The sequence below is a fragment of the Colobus angolensis genome, unplaced genomic scaffold (assembly GCF_000951035.1).
Source record: "Colobus angolensis palliatus isolate OR3802 unplaced genomic scaffold, Cang.pa_1.0 Scaffold122, whole genome shotgun sequence".
Lineage (NCBI taxonomy): Eukaryota > Metazoa > Chordata > Mammalia > Primates > Cercopithecidae > Colobus > Colobus angolensis.
This window is the reverse complement of record NW_012113364.1, coordinates 3,812,371-3,839,890: the sequence shown is the minus strand read 5'-3', so window position 1 is coordinate 3,839,890 and position 27,520 is coordinate 3,812,371. Positions and strand designations below refer to the sequence as shown.

Below are 27,520 nucleotides of genomic sequence, written 5' to 3'. Positions count from 1 at the left end.
TCTCAGCGAGGGGTGGTGGGTGTCAGGGTCAGGAGCACAGGCCCCTCCGTCCTACCTGAGTAAGTGCTCCCGGCCGGGTGTCCGGCCACCTGCAGACTTCCTGATGTCAGTGGTGGTGGAGGAGGCAGAGCAGTGGGAGGGGCAAACATATTGGGGTGATGTGAGTGTGCGGGGGGCTGGAGGGTGGGTGTGAAGCTGTGCAGGGGGCTGTGGTTGGGCAGGGAGAGGGGGAATGGGGAGGCAGAGGGGTGGTGGGAGATGTGAGGAGGGGCGGGCTGAGTCTTTGCTGGAGTGCTGCTTCTGCTACTGCTATCGGAGCAAGAAAAAAAAGAAAAGAAAAAAATAAAAAAAGGTAAGCAATGTATTCGCTTTTAAAGAATCCTATCTCCTTCCCCTAAACCCTCACCACAGTCTCTCTTGCCCCTTCCTCTTTACAGATCCTCCCTGTATGCACACACTTTCTGAAATTACAACTCCTGCAAACTTTCCCATCGCTACTGCAGACACAGCAAACCGAAACTGCTGCTTCAGGGCTGTGGGGCATCTTGATGTCGAGACAGCTCATTCTGCCTAAACCTCAGGGCCTCTCTCGCTCCTGTGGCCAGATTCTCATCTCTGCCCCTAGAAAATCCCCAGCCTTCCATTCTCCACTAGCTACATCTCCTATAAAGTAACAGTTAACACAAAGGAATAAAAAACGCGATGATCTGAGTTTACCCCATCTGTCTTGTTACCTCTTCAATGAGGACACACAAAGAAGAGGTAAAACCCAGATGCCTGGGTTCTCACATCACTTTATGGTCTGGAGACCACAGAAACGGCCCAGGGGTCAGAAGCCGGGCCTGGCTCCTTGGGGAAGAAACTGCCTCCCAAAGACTGTGCCGTCGCCTCTTAGGAAAAAGCAAGGCCCGGAACCACCAAAGCCTCCAGGTTTTCAAAAGGAAAACAGTCACAAAGACACAGCCTCAGGAGCTGTGCCGGGTTAGAATTATAGCCCCCGGGGCACCAAGGGTTGGCTCCACTTGGCGCTGCACACTGGGTTTCTGCCTCTCTTTTCTTTGCTGTGTTCCTCTCTGCTGCTTTTTAGACGTTTCTTTGTAACTTGGCAAAAACAAGACCGAGGAGAGCCTGGATTTCCATACAGAAATTTCTCACTTTCTCTAAATGCAGCTTGTTTTCTTTCTTCCCTACTTCTCTGACCCACATAGGAGGAAGTAAATCAGAACCAAAAAAAAAAAAAAAAAAGCCCTTAAACTGGAATACTCATTGGCTCCCCATCTTCCTGCCTTTGGACCTGCAGGAAGACAAGTTTTCTTTAATACTTCTTCCGTCAGAGTTTGCAAGAGCCCGCCTTGAAAGGATCTGCTCACACTGCCTGGCCTCTGATATGCCCCAGGCTTCCATTCCCTGCCTCCCACTGCTGCTGGGTCTCCCTGGCCCAGGACTTTCCAAGCCTTCCTCACCTTCCGCCTCCACTCTCCAGTGCCGATAAATATTTTCCTTCCTTACAATGTCCTCGCCACCCACCCATCCCAACCTGTCCTTTCCCAAGAGACCCAAGTCTCACCCAACAGCCCCATTCCCTGTCTCTAGTCTCAGAGAAAGGGATGATGTTTCCAACAAGGAAACCCTTGGGATCCCTCCCAAGGGATCCCTCCCCGAGTCCCACCCACCTGATCCCCAGGGAGAGGGCAAAACTCAGGCCAAAGAAGAGCAGGCCACTCACCTTAAACTGTTGAGGCTTAAGCTACTGCTGTTGTAGGCTGACAATGGCTGGGAGAGGCTCTGAGCGGAGGGGTGGGCCTGCACAGGTGGGAGGTTCTGATGGAGCAGCTGGGTGGGGGACTGTGGCCTGGGTGGCCTCTGCACCTGAGGCTGTGGGGCGGGCTGGAGCTGGGCCTCAGGAGGGCCCTGCGGTGGCTGTGTAATCGGAGGTGGGGGCTGAGGTGGGGCCTCTGTGCGCTGCACCAAGTCAGGGTCTGGAGAAGGAGCTCGGAGTTGGGGCTCCGTCTGGGGCTGGGGTATTGGCTGTGCGACCTGAGGGCAGGGGTCTTTAAGCACCACAGGCTCAAAGATGGGCTCTTTGCAACAGTCCTGGCTCTTCTCCTGGCTTCTCTCTAGACCCGATATCTTGGGGACAATCGGCCCTGCATCCTGGCTGTCATGTTCTGGTAGCGTGCCAACACCTAACTCTGGATCTGCATGGGAGAGAGCAAAGACAAAAACCACAGGCAACGACATGTGAGTGCGGGGTAATGAGGGAAAGCAAACTCCAAAGCTATCACACAGCTCCAGCCACTGGACCTGGCACCAACCCTCCTCACTTGGGTCTTTGTCTCCACCACCTGCAGGGGTATGTGCCCACAGCAAATGGGTCAATGGTGGACAGAGAAAGATGCAGGAACAGCCTTTGCCCATGGAGAGCAATGCCACTTGGGATGTGGGCGGGGAGAGAAAGGCCAACCGGCCAGAGGAGACTGCATTCAAGAAAGCAGCCTAGCGCCAGGCATGGGGGCTCACACCTGTAATCTCAACACTTTGAGAGGCTGAGCTGGGAGGATTGCTTGAGCCCAGGAGTTCGAGACCAGTCTGGGCAACATAGCAAGACCTTGACTCTCCAAAAAAAAAAAAAAAAAAAAAAAAATTAGCCAGGTGTGTGCTACAGTCCAAGCTACTTGGGAGGCTGAGGTAGAAGGATCGCTTGAGCCCAGGAGTTCAAGAGCACCCTGGGGAAAGTAGCGAGATTCGGGATTCCGTCTCTATAAAAGAAAAAACAGCAGCCTAGACTACATTCTGAAAATGAATGTTTTCCTTAACCTCCAGGAAGTCTTTTATGGCATCACAATTAAGAAACAATAGTTGACAAGTTGATTTTTCCCTTTTAAAACAAATACATTTGTTGAATACACAAAAGTGTTTTCAATAGCAAATGAGTCAAACATTATTTAACATCACACGGATGTTTTTCCTTGGCCTTCCCTTCCTCCCCACTTTCCACTTTGACCAAAGGGACACACTTTACGTTTACAGATAATTTTTTGTTGAACAAGTGCTGAACTTCCAAGTCAAAAGGCAGGTCTCTTAATGCCCATCACCTGGTCCCAGCAATATCTGCGATCAAAGGTGCAAACGGGAACTGAAATAAAGTTTCCCGTCAACTACACTTGCTAGAGCTTTTAAGAAAGTCCCCTTGGACCACACGGGGGTCCGCACGCAACTAAGTTAAAGGGGTGCTGGACGTTGAGAATAAGCTTGGATATTAAATTTAAGGGAAATTCTATACTCGTGAAAGAAATACAGAAAATAGCTGCTCCTATATGGATGTAAAAGATGTGCTCCCTCCAAAGGTCAAAAGATCTAAGGGCCACGTTTAGTAGAATGGCTTATCTGATTACCCCATAAGCCAAGCTCCATAAAAATCTCAAACCAGAATAACGAAAGACCAATAGGGCATTCAATAGAAAAGAATGGCCCCATTTGGGAGTAAGTACTTTTGTATACACCTAGGGGAAAATTATCCTTCCCACATTTTTGTGCTAAAAAGATGCATCCTTTTATTACTACACAGTTTCAAAAGACAAAAAGAATGGATGACAACATCCTTTGAAAGTGTTTTTCAGGCACTCTTAAATGAACTACCCTGGGCGTTAACTTTCTCCTCTTACCTCATTGTATCAAACGGGAAAAGTACGTGGTATTCTTGTTGGTTCTGTGTATTTCCGGGGTTTTCTGTCTGTTTTTTGTTTTACAGGTGGGGTCGCCCCAGGTTGTTTAGACTGGACTGCACTGGACATTCACATGTGTGATCACAGCACACTACAGCTCCAACTCCTGGGCCCACGGGTTCATCCTGCCTCAGCCTCCTGGGTAGCCAGGATTAGAGGTGCCTGCCACTGTGCCCAGCTTACATATTTCTGTTTTTGTATTGCTGTATATACACACTTGTTTGCCATTATTCCTTGGAATTCTCATCAAAGCAATTCATTATTTTCAATGTTCTTTTGGTAACACAGATCAAACCGATAACATGCACAAAAGCAAAAACAAAACTTGGGTTTATAAACAAAGCACATTTCTGGCTAACAGGAACTTGGCTATCTTCAAATCTCTCCAAACAGCCTGGAACAATAACACCGAGATGGGAAGAAAGCTCCCTTCTTCACATGCTTCAGAGGTATGAAAGGACTGAGCACTTGGTAAAGTGCTGATGAAAAGGAACTCTGGACTTCTGACACATTTCTGTCCAGTGCTGTCTTACCAACCTTTCTGGGAAGATTTTTGCTCAGGATAACGCTGAAATTGAAAGGCTTCTCAAAACCTTCGTTTCTAACTTTAAGGCTGAAGGAGCACCCCAAGCCCTTGCTATGGACAGGCCCTATCCAGCTAGCAAAGCTCCTGGATCTAATGAGGAAGAAAGGCCCTTTATTCAGCGATGTCACAGTTAGGGATCCAGCTCTGTGTCTCTCCATGTGTCTTCACAAAATTTCCCATATTTTTCTTTCACAGAATTTTCCCATAGCAAGCTAATATCAAAGGCACTGAAAAATCACATGCTTCATATGTATGATCCAGGCCTGTGAGTCAGGTCTGGGACAGAAAGTAACAACAGCCCAGAAATCCTAACAGCACAAAACAGAGGAGGGGATTCACTCAACGAGAAGCTCTAAGTATCTGAGCAGGACTCTTCTCACGCTGACAGCTAATTTAGCATTTTTATGCTTGGTACAATGGCAGAAACACTTTTTAAAAATCTTTTTGTATTACTCTGTTCTCTCCAGACTGGGCTGGTGAAGAAATCAATAAATACTTTCTATCTTGTTAAGTATACATTCAAATTCCCTCCAGAAATCACTGTCCAAAGTTTCTCCCTCAAACGAAAGAAAGCTTCCTTTTCCAAAGGACACCACTCAGAGGACATCACTTGCACTCACTTTTGCTGGTAAGGAGGCACATCAGAGACACATAAAGAAGTACTACAGATATCTAGCTTGACTCTGTTTACCCCCTTGTTCTTGAATGAGCCTCAAGAATTTGGACAACACAGCCAAACTTGCAGATGGCATCCTGCAGGCTTGGGCTCGCTGTCCAAGGCCCTGGAGTTGACTTTCTTGTCTCCTCTGTTGCCTCACTATCTCAATCTCAACCTAATCACAGCTAGAACATGAGGGAGTGGTGCCAAGGCTGTGGTCGTCACCATCACCTCCAACAATTACCAGAGATGAAGGGAAGACCCAAACCTCTCCAGGGAACCCTGCAAATCTGTACGGCACCCCTTTAACTTTAATGCACGTTCAAATCACCTGAACATCTGATTAGAATTCCCATCCAGATTCCACAGCTCTGGGATGGGGCTCTCTTTCTGAGGATCTTCTAGGTAAGGCTGAGGCTGCTGATGCGTGGATCACATTTTGAGTAGCAGGATCTAATCTAACACTCTCTAACCAGATAGGGAATATGCCCAGAGAAGGGAAGGAATTTGCTTGCTGGAAGTCACGTCCTTGTTTTGTAAACCAGAAGGCTTGAGTTCCAGTCCCAGCTCTGCCAACACCAACTACCTTTTCTGCAGTCTATACTATGCTGCCTCCTAAACAGCAAAAGCTGCAAAGCAAAGCAGGTAATGATAAATCCAGGATTCAGTTAAAATATTTAAGTACATCAGACTTAAAGTGTACAGGGTTAGTAAAGCTACAAAGAGTTGCTGGAACACTGCAGTTCAGCTAGCCCTGAAAGCAATCAGTCCCTCAATGCTCTGGTCCTGCAACCTATAAACAAAGCAGTGATGAGTTTGAGCTGGTAACTTTGGAGGCTGAAACAGTTTTACGACTCCCCATTTACAAGAGTCTCTTGAGGTACAGGTTAGGAGTCAGGCATTTTTGTGGCTAATTGGTAATGCATTTCCTCTTCCTTTCAATTATTCAATAAATGTAATCTTCCCAGTTAAGCTTTTCCATCTTGACAGTCAATTTGTCTTACTGTACTTCTCCAAAATTAGTAGGAAAACATTTTAAGAAATCAGCTGGTATTGCACTGCATACTCTGAATTTGTCAAAGGATAAAGGAAAGAATGAAATTTGCTGAATTTGAAAGAAATAAGAATGTACAAATTGAGTAGTCTTATTTAAATGTTGTGTTCATTACATTTTGGGGTTTAAAAATCTCTCTTCCTGTGATTATAAAAATAGTTCATCATACTTACACTGAAAGACATGCAAATTCAAATTACACTGAATACGGTACAAAGGGTGGATTTATTGCATATAAATTGTACCTCAATAAACAAACTTTAAGAGATTAGGAAAAATTGGTTTGATTTTGATACATGTTTGATACAAGTTGCCTGGGGAAAATGGACCCTTTTTCTGTACTTTACTAGTAGAATGCAAACTCTATAACCTCTGTGGGGGACAATTTGGCAACGTTTTGCAAAATAACAAATGGAGTTCCCTTGATGTGGTGTGTTAAGGATTTTAGCTACAGACACTATGAAACAATACCGTGGTTTGGAATACCAAGTTTGGAAGCCACCCAAATGTAATCATTAGGAGACTGGTTATAGACGTTTGCAGATCCACACAATGGAACACCTTGCTTCAGTAAAAAGGAATGCTGAATATACAACGTAGAGCATTTACTATCTTTTGTGGAAAATGGGGGGAAATAATATATATATATTCATTTTATTTTACATACAAAGAACCTGTGTGGCCGGGTGCAGCGGCTCACACCTGCAATCCTAGCACTTTGGGAGGCCGAGGCAGGTGGATCGCTTCAGGTCTGAAGTTCAACACCAGCCTGGCCAACATGGTGAAACTCCAACTCTACTACAAATACAAAAATTAGCCAGGTGTGGTGGTGCCCGCCTGTGATCCCAGCTACTTGGGAAGCTGAGGCAGGAGAATCTCTTGAACCCGGCAGGAGGAGGTTGCAGTGAGCTGAGATTGCACTACTACACTCAAGCCTGAGTGACACAGCAAGACCCTGTTTCCAAAAATAAATAAATAAATAAATAAAAAGGAAGAAGCTGTGGAAGAATACTCAAGAAACCAGTAACAGTGGCTACCTGTTTGGGGGTTTGGGAGGAGTGAGAACTGGATAGACGGGGAACTGGAGGTTGTATGTATGTATACGCATAAAAAATAAGAGAATGTACTCTGTGAATGTGTAACAAATTTGAAAATAAAAATGGATTTTATGAAAACCTATAGATTGCTAAATAAAACTGACTTAAAAACCCAACCAGATCATCAAAATAAAAGGAAAAATACTCAATAATCTAAACCTTCGCCTCCCCTCCAAAAGGTATCTGTGTCATAGACAATGTTGACCTAACCTTCAAGAAACAAATTATTCCTGTCATCTAAATTGAAAACCAACAGCAGATATTACACAACAAAAGAAAGAGGAAAAACTATTTACAAAAAATACAATTACCTAGCTGGAAAGCAGAGGCAACCAGCTGAGAAAATATTACAACTAATAAGAGAGTGCAACGAGATATCCAAATAAACCACAAGTAACCTCAGCTTTTCTATACACCAGCAAGAGTCAGAAAATTAAGTGTAGAAAGGATCCTCTTCATAATAACAAAAACCGTAACACCTGGGAGCGAACCTAACAAGAAAATTACAGGGCTTGTAAACCTTCAGAAATGTCTTCCCTCCCAAAATTACTTTTCTCAAGGTGTTTTTCACTGCAAAAAAGAAAAAAAAAAAATGCGAACTAAGTCAGTCACGTAATAGATAGTTCTCACTGGAGGATACTACTTCCTATGGGAAGAGATGGAAATTTGTGGGAGTGTGTGGCTATCACTGTGACTTCAGGTCACTGGTGGCTCTTAAGGATGTCTGATTTACTGCAACGTGAGCAGCAACCACACATGACAACACCTCAATGCCTTTCCTAAATCCCACCCGACATTTGTGCTGCTGAAAACCCTAGAACCTACCACCTCTGTTTCTGTATATAAACACAAAGTAATTTCTTGCTTTAATATACACTGATTTTTCCAGGAATGCAGGGACTGTACTTTGTTATATCTGGGTCATATCCAAGGGTTGATGGCTATTTGGGAAAATCATGACACTATGGTAAGGCTGCTCCTGGTATCTGACACTCCATGACCACGTATTTCTGTGAGCCTGCATTTGTAGTAGAAATATTTAGATACCATTCTACAGAGTCAAACACTGTCTTCTAATATAAATAAGCATTTACATACTTAAATGTATAGTATGTTATTATAAATGACTTGGTTTCTACTTATTTCTCCTTTATATTTTATTAGGGCTTCACATATACTTTTAAATTAAGCATACAGATGTGTACCTTAAGTATAGATTTCATTCCAGAAAGTAAAAAAATGAATGTGCTATAAAATATTTCTTATATTACACTGGGTCTGCTAGGATTGAGATTTGGTACCTTCTGGTGAATTCCTACACTTCTAGAAGTCCAATGACTTAATGCACAAATGCAGTAACAACCTCCCAGGGCGGTTGTGGAAATAGGCCATGTAAAGTGCTTTCCACAATGCACAGCACATAATAAGTAATCAATCAATGTTCCCAAAACTATTGTGAAGAAGTTTTTAATGTTACAGAAAGTATCTCATGACAAAATTGCCATTAAAAAAAGTGGGCTAGCCGGGTGTAGTGGCTCACGTCTGTAATCCCAGCACTTTGGGAGGCCGAGGCAGGCCGATCACAAGGTCAGGAGATCGAGACCATCCTGGCTAACACGGTGAAACTCTGTCTTCACTAAAAAATACACAAAATTAGCTGGGTATGGTGGCGGGCGCCTGTAGTCCCAGCTACTCAGGAGGCTGAGGCAGGAGAATGGCATGAACCCGGGAGGCGGAGCTTGCAGTGAGCCGAGATCGTGACACTGTACTCCAGTCCGGGTGACAGAGCAAGACTCCATCTCAAAAAAAAAATAATAATAATAAAGTGCACTATTATCAGTGTGATCTCAATAGTGAAAATTATCTGTGTAAATGTATACATGTATGCACAGAAAAAAGACAGGAAAGATAAACATTAATTGCAGTCCCATGATCCAGAAATAAACATTTACTTTAATTCTTATATTGTGCTTTTAACTTTCCAAATTGAGGAGGAGGAGGAGGAAAAGTGCAAAACAAATGATTATTATAGAAAATTTGGAAAGTGAAGAAAAGCACGATATAAAAAGTAAAGTCAATGTTTATTTACTTTATTAAACAAAGCAAATAATTATAGTAATATATAGTTATTAAATAGTATTAAAGTAAATAGTATTATTTACTGTAATAAGTAAAGTATACTTGTTAAATTATTATTTAAGGTAAATAGTATTATTTACTGTAATAAGTATACTTGTTATTATTTATTAAAGTAAATAATAGTATTATTATTGCTAAAGAAAAAAAGAGATGCTACACTTTAAAATGAACTATTTTCATGGACAATACACCTCTACCATTAAAGTAAGCCAACCGAGGAAGTGATCATTCAAGTCTTTTTAAATGGCCTCACCTACTGAGTTTTTTTTCTGAGATGGAGTCTCACTCTGTTGCCCAGGGTGGAGTGTAGTGGTGCAATCTTGGCTCACTGCAGCCTCTACCTCACCTCCCGAGTTCAAGTGACTCTCCTGACAACCTTCCGAGTAGCTGGGATTACAGGGGCCTGCCATCATGTCCAGCTAATTTTTGTATTTTTAGTAGAAACGGGGTTTCACCACGTTGGCCAGGCTGGTCTCGAACTCCTGACCTCAAGTGATCCGCCCCCTAGGCCTCCCAAAGTGCTGGGATTACAGGTGTGAGCCACCGTGCCTGGACTATTGAATAGATTTTTTAACAAATCTCTTCACCAAGAGGACAGATAAATATTTCACTCTCTGTATGGTACATGGTTTCAACTTTTAAAAATATGGGGCGTTTGTGTGCGTGTGTGTGTGTGTGTGTGTGTGTTTAAAGTTAAAAGGGTCTCGCTCTGTCGCCCAGGATGGAGTGATCATAGTTCACAGCAGCCTCAAACTCATACGGTGAAGTGATCCTCCCCACTGTCTCCTGAGGAGATGGGACTACAGGCACACAGCAGGACATGCTGCATATTAAACCTTCCACCTCTTCTTCAGCATTGCTAACTGGTTCTAACTGGGTATTATTTGGACAGAAAGGAAATGGTAAATACTGATGAAGGAGGAGGAGGAGTACAAAACAAAATAAAAAATACACAAAAAAACCAGCTCTCCCAAAGTACAGCTTCTGCACCTTTGGTCTTCACATCTTCATACTCTGTTATGAAGTCTCCTAACAGGACTTACTAACTACAGGGTCATTACCGCAGCAAACCTGAAGGAGCTTCCAAAGGCATCAAGAAAACTATGTGGGGGGGAGGGGGTCACTAGTCCCTGGACTATCCATCCATCCATCTATCTGTATCTTTTTGAATGTCTAGTCCTTATGACTTAGAATTAGACATGTTCTATTTTTATTATTCCATCTTCTAGTTAGCCTCTCTTGTTACTGTCCAAATGACAAAGCCACAAAGAGCACACCACACAGAAAGACTACAGATCACAGTCAAATAAGGAAAATAACCCAGACTTTAAAGTGGGAACATTAACAAAGGACTGAAATGTTCAAACACTGGGAATCACAGAGACATATGGAAACACTGAATTTCTGTGAATCAACGTGCAATCACCTCAAGCTGGAAGCAATGTCTATACTATTTTATTATTTTTATTTTTCTGGACACAGAGCCTCACTCTGTTGCCCAGACTGGGATGCAGTGGTGCAATCATAGCAGACTGCGGCCTTGACTCCCCGGGCTCAAAGGAGCCTCCCACCTTAGTCTCCAAGTAGCTGGGAGGCTGAGGCATATGCCACCATGCTGGCCAATTTTTTACATTTTGTAGAAATGAGGTCTTACCAGGTTGCACAGGCTGGTCTTGAACTTTTGGCTCAAGCAATCCTCCCGCCTAGGCCTCTCCAAGTGCTGGGATTACAGGTGTGCACCACCACGCCCAGTCAATGTCCATTATTTAATCACCTTCACCTGTCTATTCTGTTGCCTCAAACATCATCTTTTTAAGCAAAGACTGTGTATTTTGTAAATACGTTTTAAAACCCAAACTGCACTACTGAGTTAATTTAGCAATACTTTTAATTCCCCCTGCCAAGTTGTGATTGTATCTCCAAAATTCTACATTCAGTGATGTTTTGCAGAAAAGCGTCCACTTTCTCTAACATACACTTCACTTTATTTTCCTCCTCTCCCTCTTTTCTTCAAATCATTAAACCAGTTTGTTCCATTAGAAGATTCAATTACCCGAACGAATGGAAGGATGACATTCAGTCTTGCAGCTCTTCTTCTCGGTCACTGAAACTGTACAAATAAATTGAGGAAAACCCACTGTTTGTTCAAGGCAAATTAATTTTCAAACACCGCAAGACTGGGAGATCAGGGGGATGATGGGTGCTTGGCAGGGCTCGAAGAGATTCCATTTTGTGCTTGTCATGTTGTGTAAACATTAATTACCATCTGGGAGGCTGAGCTGTGGGCTGAAGTCTGTATCACAAACCTCTGAGGGCCTTCAGGGTTCCTATTAAAAGCAAAATCCTAAATACGAAAAAATAGCCATTGCATCTGCCAAAACACCAGCAGCCCACTGGGAGAGCTGTGTGGGGTCCAGCAGATTAGAGGCTGCTGTTATCAGAGAAGCTACTTTGGCTATCATCTAGTTGAGCAGATTAACCCCAATAGGGGTTAATCTGCTAGGGATTAAAGGAAAAGCAACACACCACAGTTGAGCGTACTTAAACTTGTTTCACGTTTGTTGCTCCTAAACCCTACACCAAAACACATCGATCCTGATGCGTATGCCCACGTTCCTGATGCCTTAAAACTAAAACATCTGCCTTCAACGGGGGGTGTATCAACCACAGTCTTGACTGTAGAAACCACAGGTTCTCTGAATCATGGCTTTGGCCTACAGAATGCAGAGCTTTTAGGGTCAACCTGGACTTGCAAACATTTTGTTTATTTTGCAGTCTCAAGCAAACAGAGCCACAAAGGGCTATGTAATCAAATGACCAACATGAGAATGAGAGAAATAGGTTGTGATCTATTGGGGGTGGGAATGGCAGCCTTAAAGTCTTTAGAAACTCAACAACGTCAAGGTCACACACAATCCATGTGATTGTCACTTCATATGGGGAAAAGACTCATTTGTATTATGCTGCCTCATAGGCCAGGCTTTGTGTTAGGCCTTGTTCAAGACAAATGAAAAACACAGGGAAATGGTAGTCAAAGAACCTGTGGTCCCGATCTTCCGTTTTTGTTATCTGTAAGGCTCAGAGATAAGCTTAGATAATCAGACTTAATGATATCCTATATCTTATTCTGAGTTATCAATGGTAAGGCATTTATATCCATAACATGTTCCCATCGCACCGACCCCAAGGGTCTTAGGCTGACATCAACTGAATCCTGTGACGGGATATGCAGAGACTTGACAGGATACATAAGGTATGAAGGATGAAATTTCCAGTCACTTCCAAGAACACAGGAAAACTCCAAATATCGGTTTTGGTGAAAGCTTTTAAAGACGTGGCCCCACTCTTTGACTGTTTGTTTGATCGTATCCTCCTGCCAGCCTCAATATTTATTAGCTGGATAAGATCACCTCCTGCTTGCTTTCCATTCCCAGTGCAGCCTTCCTGCTACCCCCAGACTCCTTCCGCGATTCTTAGCTGTCCTGGCCTGTCCACCCCTGCCTGGCTGTGAACTAAGTGCTCATATGACACTGTGTACTATGCACTTACACACACCCACGCACAGCCACCCTTAAAACCAGTGTATGCAGGCCGGGTGTGGCAGCTCATACCTGTAATCCCAGAACTTTCGGAGGCCAAGGCGAGTGGATCACTTGAGGTCAGGAGTTCAAGACCATCCTGGCCAACATGGTGAAACTCTGTCTCTACTAAAAAACCAAAAATTAGGTGGGTGTGGTGCCACGCGCCTCCAATCCCAGCTACTCAGGAGGCTGAGGCAGGAGAATTGCTTGACCCCAGGAGGCGGAGGTTGCAGTGAGCCCACATCGTGCCACTGCACTCCAGCCTGGGCAACACAGCGAGATTCTGTGTCAAAAAACTAGTGTATGCTCAATACTTAAACACGGTACTTCTGTGTCTGTGACACAGGTGCAGGAGGTCCTAATGAGGCAAGGTTCTAGAAGGATTTTCAACCAAACATGTATGGATTTGCACCACACAGCACACCTACATTGAGTAAAGATGAAATTGAAGGACAAGGCTGTCATTGACCTAAAAGCCACAGCGCACATTCCTTAGGCTGGAAGACAAGGGGGAAAATGTTTGCTTATTTTGGAAATTTTCCCAAGGGTGGGACCAAGGCACTGAATATGAATAATTTTAGATGTTTTGCGTAAAAAATAAGAAGATAGTCTTCCCTGTATTAATAATTCTGCTTTTCACATTAAGGAGAATAAAATAAGGATACAGGCAGCCCTGCTTCCAGTATTTCCAATACTAAATATCGTTGAGGAAGGAACAGCCGTGAGGCTCACAGATGGGATGCATTATGGATCTGACACCGTCCTTCCCACCACTGCCCTCTGCTAATCCTAACACCTTCACCTGAGAAGCTGATGTCCACACCCCAAATGGGCCATAACCATGAGGCTAATCCAGCCCTGGTCACCATCTGGAGCACGCATTCTGTGTCGTAATGTGCTCCTATCATTTTACATGTTAATGTCATAACCAATTTTGGGGTGATTTGCACATGTCTTTTGTATTTGTCTTTTGATGACAGAGACATCAACATGTCTGTGATATAATGGGGCTATGGAACAGGGCATTCAGCTAATCACCTTCACACTCTTAAAAAGTCAGTGTGCCCGTTAAGGTTGGCCAATGGCTGGGTCTAGGGTAAGCCCTAGATTTGAGTTTCAACACTTATGACTTTACCAAAGATGATTTTCTCAAGGATGAAGTAAAGACACTAGCAGCAAAGACCGACTTACATACTGTCTGTCATCTACTACCTTCCTGCTTTGCACCTGAGGATTGTATTTCATCTGACTTGGGGCACACGTTGGACAATCACCGAGACCCATTTAGGAAAGAGGCTGGGTGAACATGCCAAGAGGCAAAGTAGGAATTTCCATCTGTTGGACGGGCGCGGTGGCTCACGCCTGTAATCCTAGCACTTTGGGAGGCCAAAATGGGTGGAGCACTTGAGCCCAGGAGTTTGAAACCAGTGTAGGCAACATGGCAAAACCCTGTCTCTACAAATAAATACAAAAGTTATCCGGGCGTGGTGGCATGCGCCTGTAGTCCTGGCTACTCAGGAGGCTGAGGTGGGAGGATCACCTGAGCCCAGGAGGTAGAGGTTGCAGTGAGCTATAATCGTGCCACTGCACGCCAGCATGGAAAACAGAGACCCTGTTTAAAAAAAAAAAAAAAAGAATTTCCATCTGTTGAGTTTATCCTAGGCTTTTTCTTAGTTCTGGCCCTGTACACACATACTCTCTGCACCCAAGAGTCACCTGTACCATGCAATATCCCTGTGCCCACTTCCTATTCCTCCAGATTACCCTCCCATCAGGGTCCAGGTAGCCAAAGAAAGGCTCCAAGTTACCCTAGTAGAAAGAAGTGTCTGTGATATCCTATGGCAGTGACTGTTTCATTCTTTTCTGGAGGGGAGGAACCACAGACACCCAGGCATATGAGCCACTCTGGCCCTAAGCTCATCTTGTGCCAATACCACTGCAGAAGATGAGGGTGATTAATTTCCACAAGCAGTCTCAGCAACCTCAGTCAAGTTTTCCACCAAGTTCACACAGCTGTCACGCGGAATATAGTGTAGGTGGAAGCTCTTCTAATCCTTTAGAGCTTCATCAAATATCCTAAAATCAATCACTGTTTTCCCAATATCATTCCTGTCCTATAGGCAACAGTTCAGTGAGAAGCAGGCTTTGCTTTGGGTAATATCTACTATCCTTTGGTGATGACTGCTCTGTCAGCATTCAGACATGCCTGTCTGTACTCCTGAGGACAGAAGACAAAACTTCTCCTCAAGACTGTTCACACAACCTATTACGGCCCAGAGGACCTGGGTACTGCCAACCCCTGCAATCTGCCTGACTAGCTTATGCGTGAGCACCAGAGATGCCGCTAAAATGAATCCATGAAAGTAGCTTTTTGGCTATCACATAGTCCTTAGTTCTTTAAGTTAGAGGAGGAGGAGCAGGGAAAAGAGGACTTTGACATTTGTTTCTAAGTAAGTTTTCATCTTTCTGGTCCCAAACGATCTACCAGCTCACACTATGACTCTGATGTATGCTACAGCCTCACTATTCCCAGAGTGGTCCATGGCCTAGCAACCCTAGCATCCATCATCCAGGAGCTTGTTAGGACAGTATATTTGCGGACTCCCCATCCCGCCCCGCCCCATGCACATTCAAGTTTGCACAGAGCTGTTTACCAGCACTGCTGGGAGGGTTAAAGAGCCCCAGGAAGCCCCACTGCTGAGGGAGGCTGTCCATAAGGCTGCCGATCCTTCTCTGTCTCTGCTTCCCAAGACCCAACCTTGGAAATTCTTTCCTTCATTCCTTCCTAGGGTGGGTCCTGTACTGACACGTAGGTTGGACAGGATGGGGTGGTGGGAGGTGGTGATGTCGTTCACTGGATTAGGAGCGACCCCCAAAACAACATATTCATGAAAGCCAGCAACAGTGAGCTCCTGTTTGAGGCACTGTTCCCAGTCCGGCTCTATACAGATTCACTGGACCAAGTGAAAAAGGGAGTTCCAGAGCCCAAGTACTACTGCGAGCACCTTCAACGACCTGATGGTTCTCACAATGAAGAGAAAGTAGATTTACTGGAAATGGCATCATGGACAGAACCAGGACCAAAGGATGCATATTGCAGAAGAAAATTTCCATGTGAAATGGACTAGGCTAGGCTGCCTTACAGGAGAACAAACTGCCTTTAGGGGAAGCATGAAAGAGAATGCTGAACGCCCATGAAAGAACCATGAGGCGTTACGCGTGGAGTGGAACAGGGACTGGGCTACAGGACCTCTGAGAGTCCCAAATGTTGGTAGCACCCTTGAAAGAACGCTGCTTCTTTATCCTCCTTCACCTTTCCAGAACGCGGTCTTTTAAAATATCTCACTTGTAGGTTCGTGAACACGATCTCCTTGATTTGCAGAAATTTTGATAAATGCTACATCCTATGTAGCTATAAACGAAGAATCTCCACACCAAATGATTTTTATCTCTAATAATCTTTAGGAATAGAAGAAATAATCTACTTATCCCCAGGCATGATGGCTGCAAAGCGGAAAGAGGTTTTTACAAAAGGCATGATGGGGAGCGTTCTGCTGTTCCCTATATTTGAGGTAATGTATCTTTTAAAAAGGACAAGCCTAACAATCTTCACACTGATTTTCTATAAAACATCCATGTAATAAATACTTTGTAGGAAAATAAAATCTTTTGCCATTATTTCATCGCTTGCCATTATTTCATTTCATTATCCTTAATTTGTCATCGATAAAGGAAAAATGTTCAAATATAAACTTTGAAGCTACATACCTATAAGGTTTAGAAAGCAGTGAGGATGGTGATAATATAAGCCTGTTAGAAATGAACACTCTGGGCTGGGTGCGGTGGCTCACGCCTGTAATCCCAGCACTTCCGAGACGGGTGGATCATGAATTCAGGAGATCGAGACCATCCTGGCTAACACAGTGAAACCCCATCTCTACTAAAAATACAAAAAAATAATTAGCTGGGGGTGGTGGTGGGTGCCTGTAGTCCCAGCTACTCAGGAGGCTGAGGCAGGAGAATGCTGTGAACCTGGGAGGCAGAACTTGCAGTGAGCCGAGATTGCGCCACTGCACTCCAGCCTGGGTGGCAGAGCCAGACTCTGTCTCAAAAAAAAAAAAGAAATAAGTTCTCTGGCCTGGGCGTGGTGGCTCATGCCTGTAATCCCAGCACTAGGGTAGGCTGAGGCAGGCGGATCACCTGAGGTCATAAGTTCAAGACCAGCCTGGCCAATATAATGAAACCCTGTCTCTACTTAAAAAAAAAAAAAAAAAAAAAAAAATTAGCCAGGTGTGGTGGAGGGTTCCTGTAATCTTAGCTACTGAGGAGGCTGAGGCAGGAGAATCACTTGTACCCAAGAGGCTGAGGTTGCGCCACTGCATTCCAGCCTGGGCGACAGAGAGAGACTCCGTCTCAAACAATAAATAAATAAATAAATATTTTAAAAAAAGAAATGAGCTCTCTGCGGAGTCACCTTTCACATCTGAAATGTTACAAAGTAGCCTCTAGAAAGAGACAGTGGGAAGTTTTACTTATCCTTGGACAGAGCTGGAGTAAGTCGCCAATACAGTAGTGCTGCTTACCACTCATAATTACAATCCCGGAAGGGAAATGCTCTCAGACAACCAAGTCGATGCTTGGGAAATGTATGTCAGAATGACTTTCCTGCAATCACCTGAACTTTATCTTCAGAGATGTTTTCAAAAAAGAAGGCAGAAGGTAATATGGCATTCATTTGTTTCTTATTCAAGAAGAAGCTACACATATTAACCTACATGGCCTTGTTGCCTGAGGGCCTTGTCTACCTGGCTGTCCTACCATTACCTCCAGCTCTCAACAGGACGAAAATCACACCCACCCCCTTCCACTCCCACTCTGTCCTGTCCCCATCATCTAAGCTGAGAATCACAGCATCCATTGATTTCATTCCCCCAATATTAACCGGTGGTTCATGGGTAAATTATTGCTTATGTGATGCTATTTAAAACAAAATAATGGTTACAGAAGCCACTGTCCGCCAGCAGCCTGACTAAGCTCTTAAATGTAAATCGATCATGCTGACAATAATCACTACTTACAACAACACTGCTACTCCCCATGTTCACAAAAGCCGGTTTAAAGTTCTCCAATGGCTTCTCATCAGAGACAGAATCCCCTCCCAACTCCTCATCAAGGCCTGCCGCCCTCTGTCTCTCCTTCAGCCACTGTCCAGTGCGCCAAGATCCTGCGCTCTCCCCTTTCCCACACAGATGCACTTCTGAATTCCATCTTTCAGGCTCATGGTTAACCCCTATCCAGTCTCACAGCCCCTGCTAGCCACCTGCTCTGGTGAACTTCTAGTCTATACTTAATGTCCCTGGTATTAGCAAGCAATACATTATGTTTCCTATATAATAAATAAATTATGTTTTATTATACAAGATTAAATATGTTCATACTTGAATGACAATAAAACTTAATCCTAGGCCAGGCGTGGTGGCTCACACCCGGAATTCCAGCACTGTGGGAGGCTGAGATGGGCGGATCACCTGAGGTCAGGAGTAAAAGACCAGCATGACCAACATGGTGAAACCCCATTTCTACTAAAAATACAAAAATTGGCCCAGCCTGGTGGCAGGTGCCTGTAATCCCAGCTACTCAGGAGGCTGTGGCAGGAGAATCAGTTGAACCGAGAGGCGGAAGTTGCAGTGAGCCGAGATCATGCCACCGTACTCCAGCCTGAGTGACAGAGCGAGGCTCTGTCTCAAAATAACAACAACAACAACAAAAAAATCTTACTGCTATTCATATTTTCATACACACAACTTTTTTGAGGAGGGATTTCTTTAAATCTTTGCCTTTATTTCAATTCTGAGCACAGTGCCTTCCATAGAGTGAGCACTTGATAAATCGTTGATTTCTTTAACCACATAATAATCAATTTACAAAATATAAGCAAGTTCTTTTATAACTGCAATTCAAAAGGAAAAAAAATCATCATAATGAGAAAAATACTCAATAAACAATTACACATTAAGCCAGAAAAATCATGTATTTTTGGAGTTGTTTCCATAAATGGACATTAGACTGCAATAAAATAATAGTATATAACGCAAGCAAATGTGAAATAATTGGAAGCAATTATGAAGTTTAAGGATCCATTTTCAATATATAATAAAACTAATGTTCTATTTAAAATCATAAAAGATTCTAATAGCTTGGTTATTTTTGTATAACAAAAAGAGCAATCAAAAGCAAATAATGTTAAAGGCGAGCTATGTTAATAATCAAAGGTGGGCGAAGCCTGTAGGTATACGCCTGTGGTCTGCACACTCGATCTATAGCAGTCAACAGACTTTATGAGGACAAACATACTTTTATGTGCATAGAAAGAAAAAAACAAGAAAATATAAACAGCTGCTACCCTGGGAATTGTTATGAGGAGCTGTCAGAGGATTTGTATTTTCAGCCTTCTATAGTATTTAAATTTTCAACAGAACACTGGCTTTAAATCCAGAAACCTGATACAAAGTCAAACAACTGCGCAGTCAGCAGGTAACTTAAAACACTCATTATAAGCAAACCAAAGTACAAATCTTTACAAATCTTTTTAACATCAGCCAACGAGAACTGCTAAAAACTAAATGGAAAAATTAAATGGAAATGAAACACTGAGGAGCAATGAATGCTGGAAGGAAAGATGCCCGAATGACTAAGCTCCAAGTACGTGGGGCTGGGGAGAGAGAAACAGGGTTCCGTCTTGACACAATAAAAATCTCCGTAATGATAGCGAAATACAATCGGGATACATCCACATCCAACTGGGAGATGATACAATACAGAAACGTATAATAAGGACTTTCCTAGAACGCAGGCGGTAAGAGTCAGTTTTTAAAACTGCAAAAAAAAAAATTGCTAATTATTAATATAATACTGAAATCACCATTTTCCTAAGGAGAGCCTGCAAAGCATCACTGCAGTGGAACTGGAGGGGGATGATGAAAAGGTGGCCAGGGCACATCAACTCCAGAGCACCTGGAAGGGTGATGTGGAAGAAACCGTCCCTTGCTCCTTTGCCTGCTCATAAGCGCATAAGCACCCTGTACACATGGGAAAGGTACAAGCTCCCTCCCGTGGGAGGAAAGCAGCATTCTGAAGAGATGACTGCCCAGGGGGGCTCACGTGTCCGTCAGGCCCTTCAACTGTACAAAGACACAAAGACACTGTCAGAGGTGAAATGACAGGATCTCGAAGCTCTTGCTGCTCTTGCCACCTCGAATATGTCACCTGCCTGCACGGAGCCTGGCTCATCGGTCCGACAACAGCACGCGCCCGGCAGCCAGGTGGCACTGAAGGCTGGCCTGTTGTTCCCTGTGTTCACAAAATCAACATAGGCTGACTTCATTTGAATGTGCCTGTTCCTTACATGTCCTCCTCATCAAGGCACCATGGAAGGCTTTTAGTCCTGACTAAAGCAGAACTGAAGGACATCCTGAAACCCTGACCTTAAAGACAGGAGAAGGCAGCCTAGAAAAGCCAAGATGAAACAGAGGGCATTCAGCTAATGGCCCCAAATCGAGGATGTGCTTGCCTGTGACCTTGGCGGCCTCAGGGGGCCACTGAAAAGAGGAGCACATCTACCTCACTGCAGACAAATGGCTTCATGTCACTCACCCTTGGAAAACCCATTGTTAATGAGTGACGTTGGTTATATTTCTTCAGATCCTGATTTACTCCGATCTAGACATCACTTTCAACACCACACTTGAACAAACGATTCCAGTTGAAATTTGGTGTTTTCAAATCCAAACATCCCCTGAGGAAAAATAAAACCTGTTTCCCAGGAACTTTTTGGACTCAGCCAGAAAAGTGAGAACGATGTGAAAATGCTTTTGCCAACACTAGGGGCTGGAAATACATGAGTTGGATAACCTCTCTTACAAAAAAGGGGCTGGGCCGGGGGTCGGGGTAACATTACCCCTACATCTACACTTTAACCATCCCTTGCTGCTTTTCTAAAATGCAGCAAATTCTTTGCTTCAAGTTCCTATACACTAGAAATGATGATTGCTCCCAGGCAAAGTGACCATGGACAATGAGTCATGAGGGCCCCAGTCAAAACTATGGGCCTAGCACGAATGTGCACTTCAGGCACACATGTCAAATCTGTCAATGCTGGGAGGAAACAGATATAAACAAAATAAGACCCACCAAATGGAAAAGAGGGCATTCCCTGCCTCGAGGCAATGATGTCTTAATCCTCCAGAAGGCACTACAAATCCCACAAACATAACCAAGGATGTTTTCCCCTCAAAACCCCAGATCAATGCACGACAAATGCTTAAATCTTTTTGGGTACAAAGAAACACAATTTTCTGTCTGCCTTAACAAACATGTGAATTTATAAAGCACACAGTCTGAGGAATAGCCACTTCCGTGAGTCTGAGTAATGCTAGCTTTTTTTTTTTGAGACAGAGTCTCCCTCTGTCACCCACGCTAGAGTGCAGTGGTGCAATCTCGGCTCACTGCAACCTCTGTCTCCCAAGTTCAAGTGATTCTCCCGCCTCAGCCTCCCGAGTAGCTAGGACTACAGGCACGTGTCACCACGTCCGGCTAATTTTTATATTTCTTGGTAGAGATGGGGTTTCATCATGTTGGCCATGTTGGTCTCTAACTCCTGGCCTCATATGATCCGCCCACCTCAGCCTCCCAAGGTGCTGGGATTACAGGTGTAATTACAGGTGCCACAGCACCTGACCCAGGTTTCTTAAAGGAATAAAAATAAAACAACGGGAAGCTTATTATCAGTAGTAACTAAATTGGTGAAACTCCCTTACTAAACAGACTAAAATGCTGAAATAATATGAGTTTAGATTTCTTCCTAAATGTATACACTTTATGTCCTTCTATGATTCAGTTTTGAGAGGCAACATATTATAGTTTCAAAATTAACTGGACTCAAGTTCTGGCTTTACCACTAGCTAGGTGACTGAGCACGTAACATTTCACTTCCCAGAGCCTTGGTTTCTTCATCTGAAAGAGAGAGAAGTTTGGGCTTCTTGATTTCTGTGGTTCTTTCCAGTTCTAAGAATCTATGATTTTATTGGCATTAGTCTATTTTCGATGAAAGCCATCATCAAATCATACACATGTAAATGATATGAGGTGAAATTCCACTTTTTCAGACGGAGTTTCGCTCCTGTTGCCCAGGCTGGAGTGCAATGGCACGATCTCGGCTCACTGCAACCTCTGCTCCCGGGTTCAAGCTCTCCTCCTGCCTCAGCCTCCCGAGTAGCTGGGATTACAGGCATGTGCCACCACGCCAGGCTGATTTTGTATTTTTAGTAGGGATGGGGTTTCTCCATGTTGGTCAGGCTGGTCTTGAACTCCTGACCTCAGGTGATCCACTCACCTCAACCTCCCAAAGTGCTGGGATTACAGGCGTGAGCCACTGTGCCTGGCTGAAATTTCACTTTTAAATCAGAAACTTGATAGGTGAAATACAAGTTTCTCTTCTATGCTGTTCCTAACTGTATCCCCTTTTAGACACTAGCTGAAAAGTAAGAAGCATTCAAACTCCAGCTTTTAGATTTTAGAGAAATCTGCTAAATATAATTAGGAACCAGACTTATGAGATATTCCTCTGGCTGGGGAAGACTTTGGAAAATGGCTAGATCAGCCAAGTATGTCTCTTTAACGTGTATTTTCATTCCTTCTAGCAAAAATAAACCAATCTTTAAGACCAAGAGTTTCTAGAGAGTAAGTGGGTAGTATAATTTAGATATTCTTATATACCAGTGCCTGGAATACTATAAGAACAAAAAAGATGCTTTACTGATCAAGTAAAAAACACAACAAAGAAACATGAGCTGCTGTGACACTTGCTTTGAAATTTGAGTTTGTTCTAATGTGAATGTAACGTTTGCTTGGGTGCAATTTTGTCTGCAAAAAGTACAAGGTGAATGGAGTGAACTGAGCTGCATTCCTGAGCCCAGAGGAATACACTAACCATACAGCCTCAAGCATTCCTCCTCTTCCTCAGCTGACTGTGTGTGCTATGAGTCTAGCACATTCAGATCTGCTGTTACAACTTTCTTTCAGATGATCCTCCTTCCGCCACACCACTATAACCACTGGCTCCAACCCTCCTCATGTTAGCTCCCATAAGCAAACTTCAGGCTTTTTACAAGGCAGATGCCATATTTATTGTAGCATCTCTCTCTCTCTCTCTACTTCAGGCTTTTTACAACGCAGATGCCGTATTTATTGTAGCATCTCTCTCTCTCTCTCTCTTTTTTTTTTTTGAGATGGAGTTTCGCTCTTGTTGCCCAGGCTGGAGTGCAATGGTGTGATCTTGGCTCACCACAACCTCTGCCTCCTGGGTTCAAGCGATTCTCCTGCCTCAGCCTCCCAAGTAGCTGGGATTACAGGCACGTGCCACCAAGCCCACCTAATTTTTAGTAGAGACGGGGTTTCTCCATGTTGGTCAGGTTGGTCTCGAACTCCTGACCTCAGGTAATCCGCCCACCTCGGCCTCCCAAAGTGCTGCGATTACAGGATTACAGGCGTGAGCCACCGTGCCTGGCCTATTATTTCTTAACCATTTAGCACGTGTAAAACTAAGTTACTGTTTTTACTGGGTTCCTGTTTTTTTTTTCTGTCAGTGATAAATTTTTGGTCCCTAATCCCGTTTTTCCCACAAGCCTTACAGCTTCATTTCTATCACTGTGAACAGCATGGTGATTTTTAGGTAAGTATACATAGCATTACAACAGAATTGACTATAAAATTAGGGGAATTCATGATAAAATAAACCTTATCTTACAAAGAACTGAAAGTTTTTTTTTTAAATTTTATTTTCTGAGACAGAGTGTCGCTCTGTCACCCAGGCTGAATTGTGGTGCTGCGATCTCAGCTCACTGCAACCTCTACCTCCCAGGTTCAAGCGATTCTCTTGCCTCACCCTCCCAAGTACCTGGAATTACTGGCACCTGCCACCATACCCGGCTAACTTTTGTATTTTTAGTAGAGACAGGGTTTTACCACGTTGCTCAGGCTGGTCTCAAACTCCTGACCATCTGCCTTGGCCTCCCCAAGTGCTGGGATTACAGGCATGAGCCACTGTGCCTGCCCAGGGGAAAGTTTCCAGTGGGTGCAAAACAGCATCTAGCCATTGTCCTCTTCAATGTACTTAATAAGTAACTTATATATTTTATTTATTTATTTTTGAGACGGAGTCTCGCTCTGTCGCCCAAACTGGAGTGCAGTGGCCGGATCTCAGCTCACTGCAAGCTCTGCCTTTCGGGTTCATGCCATTCTCCTGCCTCAGCCTTCCGAGTAGCTGGGACTACAGGCGCCTGCCACCTCGCCCGGCTAGTTTTTTGAATTTTTCAGTAGAGACGGGGTTTCACCGGGTTAGCCAGGATGGTCTCGATCTCCTGACCTCGTGATCCGCCCGTCTCGGCCTCCCAAAGTGCTGGGATTACAGGCTTGAGCCACCGCGCCCGGCCAATAAGTAACTTATTTATGAATAAAATACCTACATTTATTACTTTATATAAATTGAATGTACATATTCAAATAAGTATGATAAATATTTAAACAACATGAATAATATATATTTATTAATAAACAATTTATCAATATGCAGAATTTGGGAGAGCAAATACTTTTGACTTAGCACTTACTATGAGCTGTAAGTGTTAAAGAGAGAAGAGGAATATGAGACATGATTATGATCCTAGCAGAACTCAGGAGGAAAGATATAAACAGCCATAATGCAATGTAGTAAAAGCTCTAATAAAGGAATCACTAAGTCCTCCAAAACAGCAAAGGAAGGAAGGACAGCTCTCAATGACAGAATATGAATCCCCAAAGTTTAGCAGGCTGAAATGATGGGTTAAAAGAAAACAACAGAATTGGAGCTACAATAGCACCACGTGTAAGGTCCGACACTTGAAACCCGAAGGACTGTAAAAAGCCTGCTGCTACTAAGTCTTGCCTCTCCTTTCTTTTCTTTGAAAATAGTTGGTATTTGGATTCACTCTGCAGTAACCTGAAATTCGTCAAAAGCAACACTGATCCATGTGTTGGCTGTCTCAATAAAAATCTGTCACTGGGAAAATGGGGATGACAGGTACTGATTAAACTCTACTGGGAGAATCAGGTTCTGCTTACCTCCTTTTAAAGGGGCTGTGCATGAGCTGGAGCACATTCAAAGGATGATGAACAAACTCACAGCCATGCTTCCTTGGTAGTGGATGAGGGTAGGGGAGGCAGGAGGGCCGGGAGTACTGCTGTTGTCCAACATTTGAAGGGCTGTCTTTTGTGAGAGGAAGTAGACTTGTATTACATGGCCCCAAGGGGAACAGCTACATGGGGAACAGACGTCAGCCTAATGTAAGGAAGACTTTGTTTTTTAACAGTTAGAGCTGCCCAAAGACAGAACGGTGCTCGGTGCTCTTTGAAAGGCGTCTCAGGGGTGTTCAGGCACAGCCTTGGTGACCACGTGGCCGGGAAGCTATAGACTGAGGCTTTACACATCAGACAAATGGCTGAGTATAGATCACCTTTAAGATCGTCCTCCAAACAAAAGATTCTACAACTCTAGTTATTTAGAATTAGTTTTGAGACTTTGGGCAGGTCACAATTTTTCTCTATCTCCTATCCTATTACTTCAGAATCAGACACACTACTAACATCATAACATCCAAACTTTTTTTTTTTTTAACAGATAAAGAATGTGGCTGGGCACAGTGGCTCACGCCTGTAATCTCAGCATTTTGGGAGGCCAAGGTGGGAAGATCGCTTTGAGGCCAATAGTTTGAGACGGGTCTGGGCAACATAGTGTGAGATCATCTCTACAAAAAAAAAAAAAAAAAAAAAAAAAAAAAAAGTAAAATTAGCGGGGTGTGGTACTGAGCACTGTAGTCCAAGCTACTCAGGAGACTGAGGCAGGAGGATTGCTTGAGCCCAGGAGTTCAAGACCAGCCTGGGTAATATGGTGAGACCCTGTGTCTTCAAAATATAAAAAGCATTAGCCAGGCATACTGGCATACACCTGTGGTCCCAGCTAACCAGGAGGCTGAAGCGGGAGGATTGTTTGAACCCTAGAGGTGGAGGCTATAAGTGAGCTATGACAGCACTACCGTGCTCAAGCCTGGGAACACAGCAAGACCCTATCTCTCTAAAAAAAAAAAGGCCTCAAAGGTCTCATGGACACCACCAGAATACAGAAAGTAAGTTAAAACCTTCTGAGTAGATGTGTCATCCACAAAGTAGGAGATGGGAGGGTTTTGAATATGCTCTATATTCCATATGCCATAAAATGAGGAAAAGGTATTTGAAACCAGGTTAATTTCCTTGTATTTGAACTATGTATATTCAGTGTGTTAAGGACTTACGTGAATAGAAAAACCACGTGATTGGCTTTCAACATCCTCCTTTCCAATGGAGAGAAATGTGATCAATAACATGTAACACACACGTGGTCCCCTCTCTTCCCTGGACTGTCGCCGCTTCTCTGGGGATTGGGGCACTGCAGCCTTGCACCATGCACTAAAGATCCTCCAGCAGTATCGGCTGTGGCAGCTCACGGTGGAGCTCACAGTCACTGCTTCTGCAGAGGGACTGACACTGGTTCTCTTCATGCCCGCCGTGTACCTCACAGCTAACAATCATCTAAAAGCAACTCTCAAAAGATCAACTCCATTCACCAGCTCCTCAGGCACAACACATAACTTTATACCTGTTTGTCACACGTCCAAAACATTAAAAAAAAAAAAAAAAAAAAAAACTTGTTCCAACTTTTGGCTCCAAGAAAAAAAAAATGCTAGTTAATCTAAGTGCTTCAGGAAGCCTTAAGGGCCTTTTCATCTGCTCCAGCAGCAACACCCATTTCTCTGGCCAATCAGAGAGAACCAACTCAGGAGTTACAGGTTCCAACCGCAGTGAGAAGGAACGAACGGTCATTTGTTTGGAGAACTGCCCCTCCCAGCATTTTTGCATGTTTACAACTTGACTGATGTCTGTAACTTCCCTCTAGGACACAACTATTTGGAAGACTTCATTTCCTAGTACTAAGTACTAAGGAAAGTTTGCAGAGAGGCCCATGAAGTCTCAAAGCCTCCTAACTGCACCGTGAGATGCAGGAAAACCCGGCCATACCTCCTCATGTCAGTTTTCAGCTTTACAGACTTTGACCAAAAGTTGGTTTAAGAATGTCTTCCATACAAGCCTTCAAATAGAGGGCTTTGTAAATTCCCGATGCCAAAACTTTAAAATCTAATTAATTTGTATATTAAAATGCTTCTCTTTATTGCTAATTGGTTGCAACATAATAATTTCTCTGCATTATATTTTACTGCTAATCACAACCTCAATAAAATGGGCAATGATGTGTTTCCATTTTCAAGGTTACCTATGAAGTCCCAGGGCTCTAAAATAGGTCAGGGCTTCTCTTCACCCCCCGGCTCCTCCTCCTCTCTGGATTTCAGGTTATTTCAATATCCTGTGTACTCTCTGATAATAAAGAAAGTAATGACAGAGCTGTAAAGAAAAATGCACATCAGTCTACTCTGGAAACTATTTAGTAACTGTGGGTTGTGAATTTAAGGAAAGGGAAACCAACACATTTAGGAAAAATTAGGTTGGAGAGGGGCCTGTGAATTTCAAATACCTATGACACAATAGTCTCTTCCTC

General features: G+C 43.6%; 1 protein-coding gene across 1 annotated transcript in view; it reads right to left on the bottom strand.

Annotated features, from left to right (window-relative positions):
• The window catches only part of AUTS2 (autism susceptibility candidate 2), a 1,211,676-nt gene that overhangs the window by 27,172 nt on the left and 1,156,984 nt on the right, over positions 1 to 27,520 (bottom strand). The window contains exons 8-9 of the mRNA XM_011932306.1: positions 1,727 to 2,198; positions 56 to 309 (exon numbers count right to left, since the gene is read on the bottom strand). Coding sequence (XP_011787696.1) covers positions 56 to 309; positions 1,727 to 2,198 — 726 coding nt within the window. The remainder of the gene's footprint in view (positions 1 to 55; positions 310 to 1,726; positions 2,199 to 27,520) is intronic.